Below are 24,487 nucleotides of genomic sequence, written 5' to 3' on the forward strand. Positions count from 1 at the left end.
ACGAGATCATGACCTGAGCCAAAGTCGGACGCTTAACAGGCTGAGCCACCCAGACGCCCCTGGAGCTGCTGCCTTAGATTGGGTGTCAGAATCCTGAATTCTCCTCCCAGCAAGACTTAATCCTGCTGCAGGATCGTGCATAGGTTTCTTTCCTTTGCTGAGCCCTTTTCTCTCTGTGAATGAAGGCATCTGCTTCGCGGAGAGCCTCAGGGTCTCAGGATTGAGTTGAGGAGGGTGGCTCTTGCAGGGGGGGGGAGGGGGGGCGCTAGGCGTTGCAGGGTGGGCTGCAGAAGACAGGATGCCTGGCGCAAGAGCGTGAGCAAATGCTGAGCTTGGTCAAGGGCATCTGGCCTCATGGGGAGGGAAATGATCTCCAGTTGTACGAGAAAGGTACGCTGCTCCCTTCCATGCCCTCTCCCTGTCCTTTGGGTCTCCTCGTGGCTGGGAGCTGAGGGGAAACGAGGACCTACCTGACCGGCATTGAGCCCTACTGCAAGCCCAGCATTAGGTCAACAGGAACCCAGTTACCCAACAAGCACAGAACTCCGGTGAAGATCAAAGAATTAATATTGAAGGGCTGGGGTGCCTGGGGGGCTCCATCGGCTGAGTGTCCAACTCTTGAGATCAGGTTCATGATCTCACAGTTTCGTGAGTTTGAGCCCCAAGCCCCCGCTTGGGATTTTCCCTCACTCTCTATTAGCCCGTCCCCTGCTTGTGCTATCTCTGTCTCTGTCTCTCTCGAAATAAATAAACTTAAAAAAAAAAAAAATTAAGGGCTTAGAACAGAGATTGGCAAAATATTGTCATCCCCATGATGGGCATGGCATCGGTCCAACCAGAGGGTAAGACCGAACAGTCTAGGGGGACCTCGTGTGGTCATAGCGTCCTCTGACTATGTCAGTCCCATTTACGGACTGGCTGTGCGTCTGTGTCCAGGACGTAAGAATATCTTGTTGAAATGTAATTGGGACGTAACCATACGTATCTCCCACTGTCCTATATTGTCCTATACAATATATTCAGTGGAAGAAGTTTTTCTTGTTCCTGCATGAAAATCTGGGCACTCCTGTGACTTATCTGGGTCATTCTCAGGTAATAACTTCTTCATCCACCTCAAGTTGTACTATAGAGGGGCACCTGGGTGGCTCAGTCAGTTGAACGTCTGACATCCGAAGCGGGACTTGAGCTCACCTGACGTAGGGCTCGAACTCACAAACCATGAGATCATGACCTAGCCGAAGTCAGATGCTTGACAACCAGTCGCCCAGGCGCCCCAGGTTTGAACACCCTTAGCCTAGATGCGACTATAGTACAAGCTGACCTCAATGCAACCACTGTCTTTCCTTCTTTCCTGGAGGGAACCTCCAGTCAGCTACAGTCTGGCCATTAGACTTCTCTGTGGGCACATCCAACAAACACAGGGGCGTACCGAGCTCTTTGAGCCTTGCAACCTATGTCACCGATCTTGTGGAAGTAAGCCTTGCCCTCGAGCTCTGAAAGCCCCCCTCCCCCCGCCCACTTCTCTCCTTTGTGTCCAATCCTTGTCATGGGTCAGGGACTCAAGGGTCACTTCTCAACTATTTGCTTGGGCAATGCATTCTTGCTCGTTGCATGTGATCTGCTCTGGCCCCTTTTGGAATGCAGGACCTTTGTGCCTCATCCCAAACTTCAAGGGTAGCATCACATGTGTTTTTCTCTGGGTTCTCCCCCCGAGGGACAAAAGCACCAACTTCTAGTGAGAACTGGCCACCAAGAGCTGGGAGTATGGGGATTAGATTGCCACGGGCCTTCCTCCAAGAAGCCCCCTGCCATTCTCCCCTGTGAGCGGTAGGTGCCTATCTCTAGGGAGGGGAGGTTGGGCTGGGTGACAGGTGAGGAAGGGGACCTTTGAGGACTCAGGGAGAGAGGGAGGAGGGGACTTCATTCCCCATCATTTGTTGCCCCTGTCTGAAATCCAAGACCAACAAAGTCAGGGGGTGGGAGGGATTGGCTCGAGGCTGGAGAGAAACAGAAGCCTAGACGTCCAGTTACAACTGGGTTGGCCCTGGAGGCACCTCCACCAGCATCCTTCCTCTCCTGGAAGCCAGCCCAGACTGGGTGGAGGCCATAGGCTTCAGGAGGCCTTGGCACACCTCCTACCCTCTCCTGAGCCTCCCCAAGTAACCTCTGCAGCCATGCTCTGATCCTAGCCGTGCTGACAGTTAAGTGTCCCCTGGTCCCCATTTTTATTCTGTCATCCTGCTTTCCAACCATTGTTTTTCATGCATCTGTCTTGGCTTCATCTCCTTCCTCTCTCCCCACCTTCCAGAACCGCACTCAAAATTCCTGGCCTCTTGTGTCTTCCTGCTAAGTGGTTTTTAGCGTCTCCTTCTCCTCCATGACCCCATCCCTCCATGGACTCCCTCTGGGACCACTCCTGAGCGATCAGGGGTCTTGTCTCTTGTCTCCCATCCAACACCCTCTCTTGCTGTCAAGACACTCCTCCTAAAATGCTGTTTTCATCATCTAATTCTCCCTTTTGGATCCCCACTGTCTTTGGATCTTTGTTGTTAAAAGGTGTAAAAATCCTCAGCAGAGCGTTCGAGGTCCCCCTCAGGTAGAGCCCAGTCCAGCTTCCCAGCCGGGCCTGACTCGCCTCTCCTTCCTGCCTGGAGACTAGATGGAACCCCTACCATCAAGTCACAGCCCAACCCCTCCCCCAAGCCCCCACCCCGGTGTTCAGCACTTACCACGTGCGGATAGTGGCAGGCTCTGATCCTGTCATCTACACCACAGTGTCCACACTGAGCTCTAAATGAGGTACACATGCAAAGGGCTTAGTGTGGCACCTGGCAGGGTGTTCAACAAACATCAGCTGGTGTCACTATTATCTCGACACAAGATCTTTTCCTGACCACAGCCACCTCACAAGAATTACATTGCGTGAAATTACATTGCATTGCATTACGTGATCACGTTACGGGCACCATCACATTAGGTGTTCTGCTACCCCAACATCGGGCTTGCTTATAATCTTTTATCTCATGTTCCTAAATGCTAACGTTGAGGGCAGGAAGTATGTCTTGCTCATTTTTGCGTTTCGACCACGTTATGGCGATCGCCACGCCTAGTGCATGACGAGTGCCGAACAGATGAAGGGACCTGGTCCAAGAGACCTGCTGTGGAGGGAACCAACCGCCCGGTTTGTAGGTTGTGCCCAGCACCGGGAAGCCCAGCAGAGGGCCGGGAGGGCTTGGGGGTCCCTTCACAGAGCCAGAGAGGGGGGCAGCGTACCCATCATGGGAAGGAAGGGAGCTATACTGGTTTTCTAGGGAGCTGTAACAAAGTGCCACTCATCTGGTGATTTAAAACAACAAGTTTATTGTCTCACTGTTCAGAGGCCAAAATCAAGGTGTCAGCAGGGTCTGCTCCCCCTGAAACCAGTAGAGGAGAAACCCTCCTTCCCGTCTTCCAGCCCCTGGTGGTGTCATCAACCTCGGCTGTTGCGACATCACCCAGTCTCTGCCTCTGTTGTCACACGGCCTTCCCCTCTGTGTCGTGTCCAAAGTTCCCTCTCCTTATAGAACACCGGTCATACTTGATTAGGGTGACTTCAGCTTGATAGGATTATGTCTGCAAAGAACCTATTTTCAAATAAGGTCTCTTTCATGGGTAGGAGGGGTTAGGACTTCCATATATCTCTTTGAGGCAGGGGGCCACAATTCAACCCACAACACGTGTTTTTTAAAAATTCACACAGGGGATGGGGCGCCTGGGTGGCGCAGTCGGTTAAGCGTCCGACTTCAGCCAGGTCACGATCTCGCGGTCCGTGAGTTCGAGCCCCGCGTCGGGCTCTGGGCTGATGGCTCAGAGCCTGGAGCCTGTTTCCGATTCTGTGTCTCCCTCTCTCTCTGCCCCTCCCCCGTTCATGCTCTGTCTCTCTCTGTCCCCAAAATAAATAAATGTTGAAAAAAAAATTAAAAAAAAAAAAAATTCACACAGGGGTGCCTGGGTGGCTCAGGCGGTTGAGCACCCGACTCTCAATTTCAACTCGCGTCTTGATCTCAGGGTCGTGAGTTCAAGGCCTGCACTGGGCTCTGCGCTGGGCGTGGAGCATACTTAAAAAAAAAAAATCACACAAAAGTCCTCTCTGCTTGTGCCTGGGACTGCACCCATCCAGAGGTGGTCTCTTGTAGAAATTATGTTCAGTGCAAGTGGTCAGCAATTGCCATGAGATCTTTCCTTGGGGACGTGTGCCGGGCAGGTGCACAGAAAGAACATGGATCACTAGCCTGGATAATAAGCCCCAACACTGTAATTTCTCCTCCTGATCTGGAAGAGTCTAACTTATAAATACACGAACCCAAGAAACTTCACGAGTTCGGCTCTCTGCCTGCTCTCAGGGCTTTTTCCTTCCCTGCTATCCTCCATGTGGCCACCAGAGGGCTGTCTCTACTCGCAAGGCAAATGTGTCACTCCTGCTTAAAACCCTTCCCCTCTCCTTCCCTCTCCTCCCTTCTCCCTCCCTCCCCTGCCCGCTGCCTCCCCCCCCCCCCCCCCGCCCTCCACCACACGCCCCCTGCTGGCCAGCCCCTACCTACCGGATGGATGCGTGCAACCCAGAACTGCTTGTTCTTGTGAAGCCGGCTGTTGCTTGCCTCGGGCTTTGCTCTCGCTTTCCCCTCCTGCTGGCGGGACCTTGTCCTTCATCCTCTGGGGGGGAATGTTTACTGCTCAGTTCGGGTCCCACTTCCAGGACACCTCCCTTAACCTACCAGCCTGCCAGGCAGGCTCAGCCCATCCCACCTCTGCATCCCGGTAACTCTCTCTGTAAGGATCGCTCATGACCCTTCTGTGTCACTGTAAAGCACCAGTTTATCCGAACAGTTGGATACCTTGAGACATCAGGAAGGGACAGTAACTGTATCACATTAAACGTGTTTAAAAGTCCATGAGTTCATAGTGGTTCTAAAAAGAAGAGTTGATCTCCACTGAAAATTGCTAAGGCATCAACTTGTTAGTTTGAAAATTAACAAATAAAAGGAAACATTTTAAGCATTCATCCTGGCTGTCCTTCACAAACTATGCCTCAGGGTAATCAGAGCACAGAAGAACAAGTTTTCTTTTATAGGTGTTTTCCAACTAGTTAAAACAAACACAGAAACACCTAGAATGACAGAATAAGAGTATCAACATTTTGCAGGCCCTAATAACGGATTGGATTGAAGTCTTGAGCGACAGCATCTGGTAAGATTCCAACAAGATAAACTACATTTGAGCCTTTGATGGAAGAATACAGTCCTTCCTAAAAAAGTGCATGTATGATTTAAGCTTTTCTTAGTAACTACTTTAAAAAGAGAAAGAGGAGTGCCTGGCTGACTCAGTTGGTAGAGCGTGTGATTCTTTTTTTTTTTTTTTTAAGTTTATTTATTTTTGAGAGAGAGAGAGAGAATGAGCGGGGAAGGCGCAGAGAAAGAGAGGGAGACACAGAATCCGAAGCAGGCTCCAGCCTCCAAACTGTCAGCACAGAGCCTGACAAGGGGCTCGGACCCACCAACCAAGAGATCATGACCTAAGCCGAAGTTGGTTGCTTAACCCACTGAGCCACCCAGGTGCCCCACACCTGTGATTCTTGATCTCAGGATCATGAGTTCAAGCCTCATATTGGGTGTGGAGCCTACTTAAATAAATACATTAAAATAAAATAATACAATAAAATGATAAAGAGAAAATTGGTGGAATTAATTTTAATAATATTTTTTATTTAGCCCAATATGTCCAACATATTCTTTCAATGTGTAATAAAAAAACAGTAATGAGATATTTTACATACTTTCCTTTGGGGCTAAGTCCTTGAAATCTGGTTTGTATTGTACACTTAGAACATATTTCCATTTAGGGGCATCTTGGTGGCTAAGTCGGTTGAGCGTCTGACTTGATTTCAACTCAGGTCGAAATCCTGGGGTCGTGAGATCAAACTCCACGTCAGGCTCCACACAAAGTGTGGAGCCTGCTTGAGATTCTCTCTCCCTCCCCCCTTCTGCCCCTTCTCTGCTCTCTCTCACTCTCTGTCTCTCTCTAAAATAAAAGTAAAAATTTTTAAAAAAGAACATATTTCAGTTTAGACACTAAACATCCACTGGAAATGTTTGATCCATATTTAAAGTTTGTAAAATTCACAAGTGAAAAAGTTACTCTGAACATACTTAAAAGTTTTCCAGGGTTGCCTGGAGGCTCAGTCAGAAGAGTGAGCTACTCTTGATCTTGGGGTTGTAAGTTCAAGCCCCACGTTGGGTGCAGACATGACTTAAAAATACATTTTTTTTTCAAGTTTTCCAATAACTAGATCAGTTATCTATTTTAAATTTTAATTCAAATGAAATGAAATAAAAAGCCCTGTTCCTCAGTTGTGCCTGCCACATTTCAGATGCCCAATGGCCATGAGTGACTAATGGCTACCATACTGGACAGGGCATGTTGATTTAATTCCCAGCCTACAGGAAAAGCAGAGGAGAGAAAAATATGGCAAACAACACCATGGAGGTGTAATCAGCATAATCCAGATGGTGAGGACATTTATAGGGAACAACCAATCTTGTTTCTTCAACAAATAGTTGCAAAAAGGGAGAGGTGGAAGGGAAATATGTAGATTAAAATAAGTCTAAAATATGTATCAACTTCATCAGTTCCCTGTTCCTGCAGAGGAAATAACCCCTAAACCTACCAGCGTGAAAGAACAAACATTTATTGTAGCATAGTTTCGGGCTTAGCTGGGAGATTCTGGTCTAGAATTCTCAGGCTGCATTAAAGCTGCTGACCAGGACTGTAGTATCTCAAGGCTCAACTGGGGGTGAAGGATCTGCTTCCAAGTTCACTCACATGGTTGGTGACAGGACTCAGTTCCCAGTGGTTCGATTGAGGCCTCAGGTCTTTGTTCAGTGGGCTTCTCCACAGGGCTGAGTCTCTCAAGACAAGGAAGCTGACTTCCCCTAGAGTGAGTGAGGAAAGGGAGAGAGAGGGAGGGAGGAAGTGTTTTAGGTGTGTGTTTAGTCGGCTCAGGCATCATCATAACAAGACACCACACACAGGGTGTAAGCAACAGACATTCATTCCTCATGGTTCTGAGGCTAGAAGTCCGTGATGATCGAGGTGCTGGCAGATTCGTCTTCTGGCGAGAGCTTTCTTCCTGAACTATAGACAGCCAACTTCTCTCTGCCTCCTCGGCCTTTCTTTCTGCAAATGCGTAATGGGTAGAGAGAAATCTCTGGTGTCTCTTCCTTTTATAATTCTGTGGGATTTGGGCCCCGCCCTTATGACCTCATTTAGCCTTAATTACCTCCTTACAGGCTCTGTCTCCAGATACAGTCACATTAGGGGTTAGGGCTTCAACATACGAATTGGGGGGAAGGCACAATTCCATCCATATCACTGTGATAATGCCATTAAAATGATTTCTTGCAATACCAGTGAAACAATACGATGTCTGAAATTGGTTTCAAAATATTGGGATGCTTGCCATGTAGAGCGATATCAGCTAGGAGTTGATAATTGTTGAAGCGAATGATAGGCTAGTGGGGCTTCACTGTACTGTCCTATTTTTTTTTCTAATGTTTATTTATTTATTTTGAGGGAGGGTATGCATGTGAGTAGAGAAGAGGCAAAGAGGGAGGGAGAGAGAAAACCCCAAGCAGGCTCCACACTCAGTGAGGAGCCCAATGTGGCACTCCATCCCTCGACCATGAGATCGTGACCTGAGCCGAAATCAAGAGTTGGACGCTTAACCTATTGAGCCACCCAGGTGCCCCTGTTCTGTTTTTGTTTGTATTAGGTATTGTCCAGAATAAAAGTGGATGGCTAACTCGACTGAAGTCTTTGAGAGCAGAAGTGGGTCAACCAGGCCCATAGAAGATGACATTAATGTTTGCCGAATGAATGAATGACAGATGTTACTGGTGTTGCATGATGTGGACTGGAGAGAGGAACCTGGTGATGAGTGGGGAGAGACGAGGCGGAACTTCAGGGACTTCTAAGCAGAACCATCACGCTGACCCTTTAGAAATGTAGCGTGAGGCTGGCTTGTGCATTGGCTTGGGGTTAAGATACCGGGAATCTGGTCTTACCTCTACCCAGGGGGTGACCTTTGATAAGTGGTCAAAGGTGGTCTTGCCTTACCCCACTCTAGAAACAGGTTGAAGTCATTCATTCATTCATTCATTCATTCGTAACATACTTATTAAGGACTTACTATGTGCCCAAGACCTGAACAAAGTGCCAAAGGCATAAAGTTAACTGTAACATCAGCCTTGTTCTAAAAAGAGTTCACCATCAAGCTCAATGGTCTCCCAGCTTTCTATCACCTGGTTCACAAAGTTCCTAACATCTGACAGCCCCAAAGGAAGAATAAATAAGACGGGCTTCTGGTTATGTGTGAATTCCAGTGTATAAGCTACAGTGCCCCACATGTGAGAACTGCTGTTCCAGTTAGCTAGATAGTAGCACCTACCTTTAATTGAATTTCTATGCAATGTCAGGCACTTTTCATTCGTTATCTTATTCAATCTTTACTGGAAGTTAGGTGCTATGCCCTCTTTACAGATGAGGAAACCGTGAGTCACCAGGAGTATGTGGCATCTGTGATACTTTGCCTTCTGAGATGACCTGGATGATTCTTTTCAGTGTTATAATCCTAAGTAAGACTTTTATGGATTCTCTGGCTCTGTGACTTGGGGCCAATTACTTAACCCTCTGATCTTTGGTCTCCTTCCTTATCTGCAGATGAGCTGGTCACGAAAGTTGTACGACAAAAAGCATACGAGGTGCCCAGTTCAGTTCCTGTTAAGCATATTTTATTTCTCTGCTATCAGCCAATTGATGTCATCCCACAGATAGCTGGAGACGACCTGGGAAGTCGAGACCTGACTTGTGGATTAGGGAACTGCCCAGACAGAGGGGTCACTGGATCAGGGAGAGGGCAGGGGTCTCAGCCTCGATCTCACAGCTTGGAGAGTCAGAGGGTGAAGAGGGGTCAGAGAGGAGAACAGTCAAAACCCACAAACTCTGGAGGAGGAAGTCCTGGACACAAGAATCCTGGGGTGCGGAGGTGTTCAGAAGGTAGGGAGGAAGACCCAAGGTGGTCTGTTGGGGATGAGGGGTGGGAGAGAAAGGCAAGGATGGGGAGGCCCCTGCGGCAGAGGATGGGCCCAAAAGAAATGACAGAGAGCGACAGCACTGCCCGGCTGACAGTAGGGCCCACCTGCCCTGAGAGAAGGCAAACAAAACATCAGGCTCTCCCAAATAAAAGGCCCAAATAAGCAAGCCCAGCGTGAGGGCCAAAGCCAATAGGGACCCCAAGGTATAGGTGTTTACAAAATTCAGAGCAACTAAGGGAAATCTCCAACATTAACAGCACTGACATTTGCTTGCTTTACAGCTTGCAAAGCACCTCCGAGAGGTGAGTGGGCAGTGGGGTCTGAGTTTGCAGTCAGAAAACCCCCCAGCGTCCCTAGCCCATACCATGCGACCTCTCGGAACCCGCACTATACAGCCTCACCCATCCTACAGTGCTGTGAGAAGTAAGTCAAAGTGCTCTGTAAACATTCTGGGTGGTGCTGTGGCTCACCATCAGGAGGGGGTACAGGGTGGCTCTGGAACCCAGACCTCTACCAGCAGAGCACTCTTCCATCCCCACCGGTCTTAACCTCGGCCTCTTTTAAAGCACAGTGGCACAGGGTGATGTCCCACTTGCCAACATCCTCAGAGCACTTAAGGATGCTGACAGCCTCCTGTTCTTCCTCGCTGGGAGGGGCAGCCAGGAGATTAGTCATCTTCCAACCACTACCACCCGCTAGCCCCTCTGGGGAGCTGAGACTTCAGAAGTCTGAGCTTGGTGATTTGGGACCCTGACGGTGTTTGATCGGCCCAATGGGCGCTGACTTCTTCCTTCAGAGTGGTTTGCACTTGAAGGGTTTGCGGGGCGGGGCGAGGGGGGACTTTCTATTCTGATTGGTTGACGGAACTGGAAGTGGAGGACGTTGGACCAATCCCAGAGTTTCTGGTAGCAGAAGGCGGGGCTTCTGGTGAAAAGCGCGGGGGGGGGGGGGCGGATTAGAGCCTGGTTGCATCTACTGCCTGCCACTAGTGATTTTTTTCCTCCAATTCCTCTTTTTTACGTGCTATCCCACAATTGAGCAAGTTCCACCTGAACTGCGGCTTTGAGATGTGCAGTGTGTTAGCAGTTTTAAAAATCAGAAATAGAAAAAAAAAATAGAAATGGGGTGAAGTCCTATTAAGAAAAGAAGGAGGAGGAGGAGGGTGGGGGGAGGTTGAGTAACTTGTCAAGTTACTTATTGTGTGGCCATGTGTGTGGGAGCCGAGGAACACGACATGAACCTTCATCTGATCACAGCCCATTGGAAAGTGTAAAAAAAAGTGGAATGAGGGGCGCCTGGGTGGCTCAGTCGGCTGAGCGCCCGGCTTCGGCTCAGGTCATGATCTCACGGTTTGTGAGTTCGAGCCCCGCATCGGGCTCTGTGCTGACAGCTCGGAGCCTGGAGCCTGTTTCGGATTCTGTGTCTCTCTCTCTGCTCCTCCCCTGCTCATGCTCTGTCTCTGTCTCTCAAAATAAATAAATAAACATTTAAAAAATTAAAAAAAAAAAAGTGGAATGAGATAGGTGAGAAATTAACTCTGGGGGCAGGAGGAGCACGAGAGCTGGGCAGACCCTGGAGGGAGGGCGAGGGAGAGGGGCTCTCACCTCTAACAGACCTAATAATCCCTGCAGCATTTTACAGTCACTGAAGGGCTTTCCCCATCCATCACTTACCTGGTTCCTTACAGGGAAGAATTGCAGGTGTTTTTTTTTTACCTCATTTTGGGGGGGAGGGTGGGAAGGAGCCCCTCGGGAGTTAAGTGCCCGGGCCACCAGCTCATTGGGGACAGTGCTCCTGGACACATCTGCCTGTTCTTCCCACCCTTCCCCCACACACCCGGTTTAGCACGAGGTGCAGAGCGTGTGCGGAGATCCCCAGGACGTGCGCGCGCGCGCGCGCAGAGGTCTGTGTTCGTGTGCTGGGGGTGAGGGAGTGGGTTCGTGGGTGTACCTGGAGTTTTTCTTTCTGCGTGCTGCCCTGTGGGGGCCTGGTTGCCTGCTGGCCAGCCGCTGAGCGTGAGCTGAGGCCTCTGATGCACCTCTGATGCGGGACGAGGCTACCCTGCGCCCCCCCGGGGAGGGGTGGACACTCTGACCGGTCTTGGCCTCGCTCTGCTCCCTTCAGCCTCTCTGCTTCTGTCTCCTGGTGTCCCCTCACATCCCCGTCTTCACGACTTTCCAATTTCTTTGATCAGTTTCTCTGACCTGGTCCCCAGGGCTCTGCGTGCCCCTTCCAGTCGCTCTGACTTATCTGGCGGCGGGAGGTCGGAGGGAGGACTGCGAGATTGGGGGAGGGGGGGGTGCTTCAGGACAGAGCATAGAGGTGCTAGGGACGTGGGGGCAATAACTAAGCCAGCAGTACCCCCTTCCCCCCCCCCCCCCCACCAAACCCCAAGGCACCTCCACCTAAGGTCCGGCTCCCTAGCCAGGACAAGGGGCGGAGTCTCGTCCGCCAGACTTGAGGCTATCCTGCTGCGCCCGCCACCCAGGTCCACACGCCACCCCACCCCCCGCCCCGCCAGGGCACCTGCTCTCCGCCCGCACCTCCCCAAGGCCGCCCCGAGTCCACTCCAGATCCGGGCCGGGTTTCCTCCACGTCGCTGGGGTCTCCGCCCCTCGGAGCCGCCGCCCGGCCCGGCTGAGCGTCGCCACGGGAGGTGCCCGCAGCGCCCGAACCCCGAATGTCCCCGCTCGCGCCCGCGTGCCGAACTGAGCCGCAGCGCAGACCCTACATTCTCACTCCGAGTTGGGACTGCTCCGGTCCCCGCACGTCACCCGAGCTCGACCCTCGGGGCTCCGAAGGGACCCCTCTACCGGCACCGTTCGCTGTCCGCGTGGCCGGCCCCGCTCCGTGTCTGGGCTTCCCCGCCCCGGTTCCGGCTCCGGCGAGGTAGGGGGCCGCGGGCCTCGGGGCTGGCGTGCTCCTCCACCGCGGAATGGGGGCAGCAGAAGGCCACCGTCCCCCACCCCCCACCCCCCACCCCCGCCCGGGGAAGTCAGCCGCTGCGCCCCCTACAGCCCAACCTCTCCCTGTCCGGTGACCTAGATAACTGGGACCTGGACTTCGCCTAGGTGTTCAGAGACACTTTGCTGTCCGTCATCCCTCCCCCACCCCGTCGCCATTGCTCTCCCACCTGTCCCCAGAGCCTGGTGCCCAGAGGGACCCCTGTCAAGTAGACAGCTTCCTTCGGAATCTCGCGCGCCTGCCGCCCCCACCCCCACTCTTGGAACGGGGCAGAGGGAAAACTGGCGAAGACCCCCGAGTACAGTCCCCAGCCCATGGCTGTGGCCCTGGGGCACTCTCCCCCCACCCCCACGCACACACTGCTCGTTGGTCTATCTTCCTCACCCCCTGCCTTTGCCCCATGTTATCTTGTCTCCCTGCCTCCGTCCCCAGGTCTCTGTTCTCTTCCAGACCCTTTTCTGGCTTTCTCTTCCCCTTGACCCCTTCCCCCGTCGCACACCGTGGGGAGAAGGGGGTGTGTCGCTGTTTTCTATTCATGGTCTCTCTGGGGAGGGGGTGCAGCGCTAGGACTTTTTTTGGCATCTGCTGGGCCCTGAGTCACGAGGTGTCATGTCTGTGTCTGATATCCATGCCTGCTGCCACTCCCCTCTCCCATCCTCTTCTGCCTCGCATCCCCCTGTCCGCCTTTGTCTCCTTCCTGCCTCCCTTCCTGTCCTTCCCGCTCTGTTCTTTGGGCGCTTTGTGTAACTGCCGTCTCTTTGTCTCCGCCTCTCCGCTCTCTGCTCCCTCTGCTCCCTCTTCCAGCTCCGAGAAGCTGTCGACCTCAAGGGCATCAATATTTCAGGTGTGTGGGGTGCGGTGGAGGTGGGGTAGGGGGGCTCCCAGCATGCCCAGCGAGGACTAGAATCATCCCCTCCCAGAGCGATCATTTATATTTATAAGATTGAAAGAATAGATCCAAGGATGCGGAGGATATGGAGGGGATGTGCCGCCCCTCTTCCTGGAGCTTGGTCCAGGAGATGCCGGAACTACATCTCCCACAGTGCCCTGGACGCAAAGGGCTGCCCCTTCCTCTGCCTAGACACCTATGGGAGCGATAGTTCAAGGAGCCCGGTTGGAGGGCGCTATTCTGAGGGATGGGAAGGGATCAGAGTGTGGAGCCAGGGTTGTGGGGCCAGCCAGCAGCTTTGGCTTAGCCTGGAACCCCCGACCTGCTTTTTTCCCAGTCCCCACCTCCCCCAGGGCTTAAGGAATTTGGAACTGTTTTGTCCCCCGCCTCCCCACCAAAGGGAGCAGGTGTGGAAGAGTGACTGGGGGAAAAATGGAAGAGATGAATTTGCAGGCGCTTCCTTCTTCCCTGTGACCCCCTTACAAACCACTTTATCCAAGGCATAGACACACCCTTTGGAAATACTCTCCCCCATCTTGAAAGCACAGGAGGGGTAACCAAAACCTCATGTCTTGAATTATTCGTTGGATGTGTCCCAGTCTACAAGTTGCTCACTTTCTGTCCCTTTTTGGGGCAGTGGGGAATCGCTGGAGTCAGCACAGAACTACCAGCTTGTTATTTTCCAGGGACTCAGGAACAGCTGGTGAGGTTGCCTGGAGACATAAATGGGAGCCACAAGCTAACTTGCTTTTATCTCTTCTGAGCCTCGTCATTCCTGCCTGTCACAAGGAATCTGATGCTTGAGCTGGTCCCCGGCTTGGGCTTGTTGTTGGCATAGGAACTGCTGACATGGGCAGAGGGTAGTGGGGATTCCTCCCATGGTCCCATCTCTGGTTCTTAGCCCTCAGCCCTTGGGACCTTTGACTCCTGCCAAGGACCCAGTAATTCCTTGCTCTTCAGGCTGGGTTTGGAGATCCAAATATACACCAAAAAGAGGTCTCCCCACCACTAGCCTGGGGGCTAGGAAAACGTAACTGTTAGCCTGGCTCTGCCCAAGCTGAGTCACTTTAGGCAAGACCTTAGCCTCCTTGGGGGTCTGTTTCCTCATTGTGAAAGAAGTGGGTTGAACCTGATGGTCCCCAACTCTAGCAGGGGCTCTAGGATCCTCTGAGCCTGTGCTGCCCCCACCTCTGATGACATTGGCCTGATGCTGTCTTACTTCATCCAGGCTTACCTGGGAGAGCCTTAGACATCAGCATCAGACTGAAAAGAAAGAGGGAGATGGGGCTCTTGTTTTAAAGCTTTGTCTGTACAGCAGGCACGCTGTGTTCATGTAAGCTATGTTTATGGCATAGAGGCTAAGATCATCCCTAAACTCCTTGGTGTCATTGTTTGTCCCCTATCCCAAGCCTAGGTCATGTTCCTGTTAACAATAAATAAGTAGCCAACCAACACCATATTATCTCTCACAAAGTAGCTGGTATGTGTGTCCCCTGGGATGTTGGTTTATGAGGCTTAATGTAGGTTATATGAAGGGACAGTTATAATTGGCTGAAAGAGAGGAGGAGGATTTAATTGGAGGATTTGGGTGGGCACTTGTGTGACTCAGTCGGTTGAACTTCCAACTCTTGATTTTGGCTCAGGTCAGGATCCCAGGGTCCTGGGATCAAGCCCTGCGTTGGGCTCAGTGCTGAGCATGGAGCCTGAATTCTGTTTCTCTTTCTCTCTCCCTCCCTTTGCCCCTCCCCCAGTCAAATAAAAATTAATAACGATTAGTTGATTTTGTTGGTTTGAAGGAGAGAGGTCTGGAAATGAGGAGTCTTCAGGACTTGGGGAGGGGCCTTTCTCTTTGGCCCTGTCTCTGGCAGGGAAAACAGAAGAGCTGGAGGCCAAAGGGTACTAGATCCATAGGAGTTGACCCAAAAATGAGAAGGGGAAGGGCACAGAAAGTATTGAGCAAGAGACAGAGCAAGAATTATAGGAAGAAACTAAAAGCAGAACAGAGGGAGAGAGAGAACACAGAGACTCTCTGTAGGGAAGGTAAATGGGGGGAGGGGGCATCAGTGATCCCTGTGCACATCTTGTTTGCAGGAGCTCCAACAGAGCCCTTTTCCAAATAATCATCTAGCCCTAGAGTGGAACCAGGTCTTCCTATGGAGAAGGAGAGGACAAACTTCAGCAGAAGGAAGGGAAAGGCAGGTTTGATTAGCCTGGGAGAAATGACTTGAAATTTTTTAATGGAACTGTCCACCTGTCCACTCCTCTGGCTTATGTTTGAATGTATGTGTTGGAGGGGAGTGGAGGGCACTGGAGTGGACATAGGGGGAAGATCTGGCATCTACATCCTCCTCCCTTTGCCCTGGGGATTGAGAGTGGCAGTGGTAGGAAGGGGAGGAGGTTGAACCCTCTGCTTTTCTCAGGGAACCCTCTTGTAGGAGGAGTGGGGATGACGGGGCTTTCCCATGTTCTTGCAGAGGCCTGAGAGAGATGGTGGGACCCTAGAGGGATGTCTTTCCATTTTTTTTTTTACCCCTCCAAGGACCTTCTGCCCCTTGCCTGAGTCCCTGGGGGTGACTGGGGTTGAAGGAGATTTGGGGCCAGTCCGTGAGGAGCTCATGGCATTCCTGAGTTTGTCACTGTTGAGGAGCACCCTGGTAGGGTGGGGCAGGGTAGGATTGGGATTTGGTCAGAGTTGGAGGCCCTGAATTCCCAGGGTTAGTGTGGAGAGAGAAAGAGAAGGGGTATTTGTGTAGCAAAGTACTGTGGGGAGTGTGTGTGTGTGTGTGTGTGTGTGTGTGTGTGTGTGTGTGTGTGAGCGCGCATGCGCGTGTCAGGTGCTATATGTGGAAACAGGGGCTCTGACCATGATACTGGGTTGTCTATTTTCTGCAGGGTGATGAAACAATCCAGTTGTGATTCAGCCAGCTCAGAGCTCCCTAAGCCTGAAAAAGAGGCCCAGCCAGATGTCGAGCCACACTCAAACACCCCGCTACAGGAAGCAGAGGCCAAGTTCAGATCCGGATGGGGGCTTGAGGCTGAGACTGAGCCCCTGGGGGCTGAATCAGGGCCTGAGGCCAAGGCCAAGTCCTTGGGGGCCAACCCCAGGTCTGGATCGGGGCCTGAGGCCACGGCCCAGCCATTGGACTTCGTGGTGGCAACAGAACAGGACGGCACCGTGTGCTGGCCAAGCGAAACAGGAGTGAGGAGAGCCGGGGCCCAGGTGAAAAGGGGGTGAAGCTACGTTTGGGTGAGTGGACCTTAAGAAAGAGAGGAGGCGAGCCTCTCCCCCAGCCCCCGTCCGGATGCTGAGGAGCCAGTCGGCCTTGGAACCAAAGAGTAGGATGTGCGGATCCAGGGGCCCAGCCAATGAGGGTGGGATGGAGACAACACGGGTAGCAGAGGAACCCGAGGGAGGGGCTGGTGATAGCTTCGGTGTTTGAGCATTCATTTGGAGTTCCTGGGAGCAGGAGCACAAAAAGAAGAGAGCAGGCAAGAGAGGGTAGACCGGGGGTGAGAGCAAGAGTGGGGTCAGGACCCCCGATAGACCGAACCCGCGTACGAAAAAGCACCTGGACGCGGTTAGCAGGACCAGCCCCTAGACGGGGTCCGGGGCGGAGCTAAGAAGAAGCGGGGCGTGGCAAGGCCCGGGGCGGGAGGGCGTAGCCAGCTCCTGGGGTGGATCCAAGGGAAGGGGGCGTGGCCAGTGCTCAGGCACGGGGTGCACGCGGAGCTGGAGCATCTCGAGAGGTGGACGAGAGCCCGGCGCATGAGCTCCCTCTCTGCCGGCTCTGGAATTCGAGACCCAAGTGCTGAGGAGATCTGGGGCAGGCCCGGGCCTGGCCTGGCGCCCGGGGTGGTGACGACGGAGTGCTCAGCTTGTGGGAAGAGGCGAGCCCTGCGAGCCGAGAGTCCCGGCAGGGGCGGAGGGCCCCCTAACGGCCTGGGTCCGCCGATCGCGCTGGAGTCGGCGCACGTGATCGACTCCGGGGAGACGGCGCGGGTGGAGGGGCTGTGCGTGGCTCCCCGGGAGCGCGGCAAGGGCGTGGCCGGGCTGCTGCGGCGCTTCTGCCCGCAGCTGGTCAAGACACAGAACCCGGGGGTCAAGGTGGCACGGCTCACCCGGGACGACCAAGTGGGCCCCCGGGAGCTCAAGAAACACGGCCTAATCACCAAGCAGGTGAGAAGGACAAGGGAGCTCGGGTAGCCGGGCGTCCTCCCCGCGAGCCTAGTCACCGGCTTTCCTTCTCTGCTGGCTCTACCGAGTGGGGGCGCCCGTGAGCCCCGCCCCCGGACTCCCAGTCCTTACCCAGGCCCTTTTGCCCGGGGGAAGTCAAAAAGTTCCCGACTCCCAGCCGTCAAACCCTCAGTCCTTACTCCAGATGGCTGAGGAGCCTAAGCGTCCGGAGTTCCGTGACCGGGACTCCTCTCTGTTGATCCGGCCTCCCTCCAGGGATCCAAACATCCTAATGTGAATCTTTGTCCTTTCCGTCCGGCTCCCCTATCCTACCGACTGATCTGTTTTCCTCCCTTCCACTCCCCTCCGAGACCCAGGGGCCCACACCCCCAGTCCCCTGGCTCCCGCACACTAACCCCGCCCCTCCTTGGGGCTCCAGGAACCTATCCTGAGGACTTGCCCCTGGGTCCTCCATGCTACCCTCGGGGGTGGGGCAGGCTTTCACATACCCCACTCCACTTGGCCCGGCACAGCTGGGAGCCCGTGGGTGTGAAGATGCTGAGGCGCTGGGCTCTCCAGCCCTTCCGCTGCCCACTCCGCGCTCACTCTTGCCCCCCACAGGAGCATCCTTTGGGTCTGAGTCAATGCCTCCGTGCTACTGGCGCGGCTGGGCGTGTGCAGCTGGCGGCGCTGCGGGCCTCCGTCACCTCGCCGCTGCCCACCGAGACCGTGTCGGAGACTGGCGGCGACGTGGCCCGCCTCCTACTGTTGCCTTCCGTGCAGCGCGACGTTCACCCAGGACTGGCAGCCCTACCGGCCACGTGAGAGCAACCTGCGCCCGCTGGTGGCCAAGGGCCTGGAGTGGCATGTAGACAGCTCCGCGCGCCCGCGCTTACCCACGCTGTGCACGCGCCCCTTCCTCATCCCGCACGGCGGTGACGGCACGTGGCGCTACCTCAACGTCGACGCCGTGCGCAGCGCTGGTGCGCAGGCGCAGAGCCGGCTTCTGCGGCATCTGCAGGGCCAGGCCCCGCGCCTCGCGGGTCTCAACGCCATGCGCCAGCTTTTCCTGGCGTCCCAGTTATGGTCGCAGCTGGCTGACCTCTGCCAGGCCGGCTTGGGGCTCGAGCTGGTCAAGGGTTACACAGAACAGTACCCGCTGGAGGCCGACATCTAGGGCCTCTCCTCTCGGAGGCGAGAGGAGCATTTAGATCCGTCCATTTTCGCTGCTCTCCAGAAAGCCCCGCCCCCCAGTGTTTGCAAGCTCCGCCCCCTCCCCCTACTCTCCGTGGTCGGCTGGGAAGCCTGCTTACCCTTACCGGAGCGCCCCCCCCCCCCCGCCAACCTTTTAGCCTTGCCTCTCTGCCATCTCGCCTCTAGCGCGCCCACTCTATGGCCCACAACTGGATCCGATCGCCGGGTTTGGGGGAGGCCCTTGCTCTGCTATGGTCCGCCCGTTCCCCTCACGGGCCAAAGAATGGGTTCCTTCACAGGCTTCAGAGCCTTTTTTTGTCCGTCGCCCTGGGCTGGCGGGGAACTCCGTCCTTCCTGGCTTCTCCCTTCTGCCTCCTCGTGGGCGGAAGCGGGTAGAGGGATGTGCAAGGTCCAGCTGCCCAACACGTATTACTTTTCTTCCTCCCGCCCTTTCTCAAGCTCTCAGAGCTTGCCCTGCGCTCCCCTCCTGCCTCCCTCTCAGTCTCTTGCGCCTCTACATCAGTGTCCCCTCTCTCCTTCTCTCTGAGCTCCCATCCTCCTATTCCCCGGACCCCCCCCCCTCCAGACACTTAGCTCCTCATTGCCCATTTGTCTGCTCCTCCCTTCCTCTTCCCCATGAACTCTTCATCACCCGCCCTGTGTGCAATACGGAGAGAGAGCCTGTAAATGAAACAATCATAATGCCCTGTTGACCCTCTGGTGACACATCTTTACAAGCCTGCCCCCCCTGATGGGGTTCGTCCAACTTTGCACGATGTTGCTATTTCCCAGGCCCCCTTCCTATATCCCCAACCAGTGCCTGAACCAGGACATGAAACAGGGGGCTTGAGCTGGGAAGGGCAGTTTCCTCAGCCCAGTATGGGGCTGTCTTCTGGCTCTAACCAGGCTTCCTTCTAGTGCAACTGGAACCCCTGCCTCCAGATATTTCTGGACATCCCTCCCTTCCTCTGGTTCCTTTATGGGGTTTTTTTTTGGACTTTGGCAGTTTTCTATTTCAATGCAAGTAGTAACAGCTGCAATTGCACAGCGCTGTCTTCTACACTGGATCCTCACATCTACCACCGAGGGAGGAAACAGACTCAGAAAGATCAAAGTGACTTCCAAGTCATTCAGAGTAGCTGGGAGCCTGGCAGGGACTGGAGTTCAGGTCTGTCCCAAGCCAGAGCATGCCTCAGAACCTCACTCGTTGTGGCGGTGACTGTTTGAACTTCTTGTTGGACGATGGACAGTTGCTAGGGATTTGTTGACAGTAAGCACAGGGGTCGCTGGGGATGGAATCAGAGACGTGGGCAGAGGAGGGCGCCAGGAGGTGGAAGAAGGTGGGCACAGAGGACAGCCGCTGCTCCATCACTTCCCCCAGTTCCGGTTTTGCTGTTGTGCTACACTGCCTTGCTTGTCTGCCTTCAGCGCCTGGCCATGCTGCCACCCTCCCTGTCACTTCAGCCGTGGCTGTATTACAATAAAAAGGACCCTTAGCCCACCCTCTGTGTCTGTTTCACTTCTCAGCGGGGGAGGGATGAGGCGCATTATCCTTCCCCCTTCCCCAGCAGCCTGTATTAGAGAGGATCTCTAAGCCCTGTGGCAATGGGGCTAATGACTTCCTGGAGCTGGAGAGGGCTGCTGGCCGTTGCGCGCCCCCACCCCCACCCCAGCCAAGCGGCAGAAAGAAGCGGTTGCTCAGAAGCGAGGCGGGCAGCTGCGCGGCGCCCTGACAAGCCTGGGTCTCGCTTTCCCCTGGGCCTGGGAGTCTGCTGCTTTCCAAATTCTATGGGCTTTTCTCCCAAGTTCCCCTTGGCATCCGGGACCAGCCTCCCTCAGCCCCACCACCCAGGCGTCTAACTCCCAGCTCTCTGGGCCAGCGCGCTGGCTTTCCGGATTCCTGGGTGGGCAACGCGCGGAAGGGGGAGGAGGTGGAGGGAGCTTGGGCACCGCCCCCCCGGGAGCCGAGCTCCAGAGCGCCGGAGACTGCGACTCCGAAAAGTAACGCGAGGGGGCGCCAGGACGTGTGGACGCAGGCGAGGCAGCGCAAGGTGGTTTCCGTCCGTGTGAGTGTGTCCATGGGAGTCTTTGTGTGTCTGCGTTTCTGTACATGTGTGTACAAGTCAGAGGGTGTCCGGGTGGGATGTATTCGGGACAACGTGTCTGGTGTACCCCAGAATCAGGTACTCCAAGTGGCTTTTTGATGAGGAGGATGCTTGATATGTTACTATGTATGTGTGGATGGGGAGGTAGGCAACTGTGTATCGTGGTGTGTGCAAGGCATAGCCTGCGAGTCCCTGAAGCCGCATCTTGGATTTGTGAAGTCACATTCCCTCAGGGTTTTTGCCCCCTCCCACCATCCCATGTAAAAGAAACGAGGGCTCTCAACGCAAATCTCCATTACCCTGGTCACATCTTAGCATGTGTCTGAGTGACACTGCCGAGGCTAGGTGTGATACTGTGTTTGTGTAAGTGGGTGTGTCTCAGAATATCAGTGTAACTCTGAATAATAGTATGTTTGTATGTGACCGGTGGGTGTTGGAGGAGGCTGGTTCAGGATTATGAAAGTAATGTGCTTTCTCTGATTAGTTTGTGGATATCATCTTTATGGTGTGTGTGTTTTCCCTTCTCAGTCTCTCCAGAAGCTGTCTCTCTTTGTGTCTCCCCTCATCTCTGTCTCTTTCTCTCTCTCTCTCTCATTCTCTTGGTGACTCATCTCTGCGGCTTTGCCCTCCCCCGGCTTGCTGGGTCTCCCATCCCCCACTCAGGAGTGGGTGGGGGTATGAGGGAATGGGACCCCGGAACTGAAAATCAGGGTGAGCACCCCCTTCCTATCACTCATCATCCCCAGTCCCACCAGTGGCCCTCAGCCCCCTCTCAGTCCCCTCCCCAGGACTCCCCACCCTATACCCTACTGAACTGGGGTGGGCAGGGGATAGGGCAATGATGTTTTCTAATGGGGCCATTTTCAGGGGGACTTCCTGTGCCTTCTTTCAGTTCTAAGTGGAGACCCCTTCCCCTCTCATAAAGTGCCCCCTCCCTGCCTGTCCCCCCATCGCTGACGCAATGAAAGGCTGCAGAGGTGAGTCACCAGTTGGGGGGAAGGGAAAGATGGGGGGACGGTGAGCTGCAGGGTCCCCAAGCCCCTGGCCTGTTTTTCTCTTCCAAAGCTTCTCAGGGAAAAGACAGAGTGCTCTGTCCCCCCTCTCCTGGCTTTCCAAATCTTCAGCTTGGATCACTACTCCACCGGACCCCAGCTTCTCCTGCTACCCTCTTGGAGAGTATGAGAGATTCGGAAACAAAGACAGAGATAGATTTATACAAATAACTCAGAGCAAGCACCAGGCATACCCTCCAGGTTCCCATCTCAGCAATGCCTTTTCCAGCTCTGTCTCTCCATTTTCTTTCTTTCCTGCCACCTCCCTCCTCTACCGATTCCAGGATTCTGTCCCCAGTCCAGCTTTTTTCCAGAAGCCCCTAGAGGCAGCAGGATATGAAGGGCGCATCACATCTCTGAGAGGTGGGGTGTGTGTGAATGCGCAGACCCAGGTAGGGAACTGAGACGAAGAGAGGCCGAAACAGACCCAGAGATTCAGGGTCTGTGCAGGCATGATCCAGGTTGTGGAATGACCAAGCCTATCACCCTGGGTGCCTGGCTTCCACCTTGCTGTCCCCTACTCCACCCCATGCTGACTGAAATTCTTGGGATGTCAGTGTCTGAGAAGCTCTCCTGAGCTTCTGGGCTGAGTGAAGGAAGGAAGGGGTGAAGAGTTGGGGAAGAATGGAGGAATGATCTGAAAATGGGGGGCAAGGACCCAAACTTGGGGGCTGCAGAGGAGTGGCTTTACTTTACAGAAATCTAGACATGGTGGATGTGGGGGAGGGGCGAGCAAGATCAAAGACAGAAACATCCACATAACTTCTAACATATATCAGAAGGTATGGAAGGACCCAGGGAAATGCACAAAGACACATGCGTACACACACACACACACACACACACACACACACACACACTATTGACACATCAAGCCAGGCTCACTTTTCAGACACCAGCAGATGCCCAGACTGGATGCACTCAGTCTCCCAACCACGCGAGTATATGGACACTCAGAAGGATCAGAACCCCTGCACACTCATACTTCTACAAAGACATCTGGACACAGGCAAAACACACGGCCACACAGATTGGGAGAGATTTCATATTTAAATTGGAACACTACCATGCCCATCCACTCTATCTGATTAAATACACAACTGGTCTTCCAATTCCCTTTCTCCCCACCCGTTTATGTTTCATCAATCTCTACACACACACAAACACACATGCACATATATGTACATGCACACACAGGTGCATGGGGACGTACACAAGGCCCCAGGAACACAAACTGTTTCTCTAGGTGCCTGTCTCCCCTCATCTCACACTTAGTTGTTAGCCCCATCAGCTCTCAGTCTGCCCCCCCCCCCTTGGCTCCTTCCCTCCCCCCTTCTCTCTTGGATGGTTTCCCCTCCCCCCCTCCAGATGTCAGAGCCATTTCACTGATTCATCCTCCTCGGGAAGGTAACGTGACCCCCTCCCCATTCCACTGCTCTCAGTAACCAGGCTGGGAAGATAAAGGGGAGAAGAGGAGGAGAAAGGAATGAGGGGAGCTCACAGGGTTAGGGAGTGGTCCTAGACAGTTGTGTGTGTTGGGGGATGGGGGTTAATCACAGCCTTGGGGTCTGCTGCCCCCTCCTCTCTCTGCTTTCTTTCGCATCTCTACAGTCACCTTGGTTCTCAGGGCTTTTTTTTTTCCCCCTCTCCTTTAGCCTGTTCCTTCTACCTGTTCCAGATTCCTTCCTCCCTCCCTCCCTCTCCTGCTCCCATCTCCTCTCTCTTGCCTCTCTCTCTGCTCCTCCCCACCTCTTTCCCTGCAGAGCTGATGGGCTTTCTTCTGGGAAAGTCGAGCCACTGATGGAACCGAGAAGCCACTGCTGGCTATAGAGGGAAAGCACGTGAGTGTGTGTGTGTGTGTGTGTGTGTGTGTGTGTGTGTGTGTGAAAGAGAGAGAGAGAGAGAGAGAGAGGGAGAAGGAGGGTCAGTGCTAGGAAGAGATGAGGAGGGGGTTGAGGACTGGCTCAGAAAGAGTCTCTGAGCCCTGACAGACTGCCCTGATCTCGGTTTCCAGAGTCTTAGGGCGCGGGTGTCCTGCGTGTGCCCACAGGCACCCCTGTGTCCGCAGTTCTTGTGTGTCTGGCATGTGTCATTGTCACTCCCCCCTTTCCCTGCCCACGCCCCCGCACAGCTTTCTGCCTGCACCGCAGCCCCCTTCAACCTCCCTCCTCCCCTTCATTCCTGCAGTGGCTGTTCCCCTTGCCTTCCTCTCTTCTCCCCTACCCCCTCCCCATTTCCGTCCTCCCCCCCCACCCCCGCCCACGGCTGGTCTCCCTTCACTGGACCCGGCTCGCTGATGGATTCTCTTTGCGCAATCTGTGCGTCATCCCCCCCCCCCCCACAACCTCTAGTTGTCCAAGCCCCCAACCCCAACCCTTCTGGCAGGAGATACGGACGAGGGGTCTGGTGGTAGAGAGGGGCTGTCTCTGACGTTGCACACCCACCCCCACCCCACCGCGTTCAAACCTTCCCTTTAAGCGGTGGAGAGAGCTCGAGTTGAGTCACCCCCCCAACCTGCGCAACCCCCTCCCCACCTGGTCTGCTCTCGCCCTCCAAACGTCCTTTGGGGGGGAAGCAGAGGGAGGGAAAGAAGCAGGAGGAGGGTGGGGAGAAGTGGGCTGACAAGGGGCAAGCGGGGGCGCCAACATACGCTACAGAGTGAGATGGACAGAAGGACAGACACACCTTTTTCTCCAAACACGCACCGACTGTGAACAGACAAGACAGAGGCACACACATCCTCAATCTTTCCCCTTTCTTCTGACTCGGACCCTTTCCAACGGGATTACCAAAACCGCAAGATCCACCCATCTGCCCCGGCCCAGGACTGGCACCCCGCACCGTAGATCCGCGAACAGCGCCCGCAGGCGCGCAGATCCGTCCCTCCTCTCTCGGGTTCACGCCGTCCTTGGGTGTGTTCCCTATGGACCGTGCGTGCGGTCGGGGGATGGGGAGTCCAGCCCCTTCCTCGGCTTTGGAAT

At 54.2% G+C, this 24,487-nt stretch overlaps 1 protein-coding gene across 1 annotated transcript; it reads left to right on the top strand.

The window, feature by feature from the left end:
* The first annotated feature begins 15,877 nt into the window (after positions 1–15,877).
* NAT16 (N-acetyltransferase 16 (putative)) lies at positions 15,878–19,842 on the top strand. The gene is given in 6 exon segments (XM_032591585.1): positions 15,878–15,985; positions 16,067–16,212; positions 16,693–17,181; positions 17,780–17,828; positions 17,831–17,946; positions 17,948–19,842. Coding segments are annotated over 6 exon segments (1,293 nt in total). The 3' UTR covers positions 18,333–19,842.
* The last annotated feature ends 4,645 nt before the right edge of the window (positions 19,843–24,487 follow it).

This window comes from Lynx canadensis, chromosome E3 (assembly GCF_007474595.2).
Source record: "Lynx canadensis isolate LIC74 chromosome E3, mLynCan4.pri.v2, whole genome shotgun sequence".
Classification (NCBI taxonomy): Eukaryota; Metazoa; Chordata; class Mammalia; order Carnivora; family Felidae; genus Lynx; species Lynx canadensis.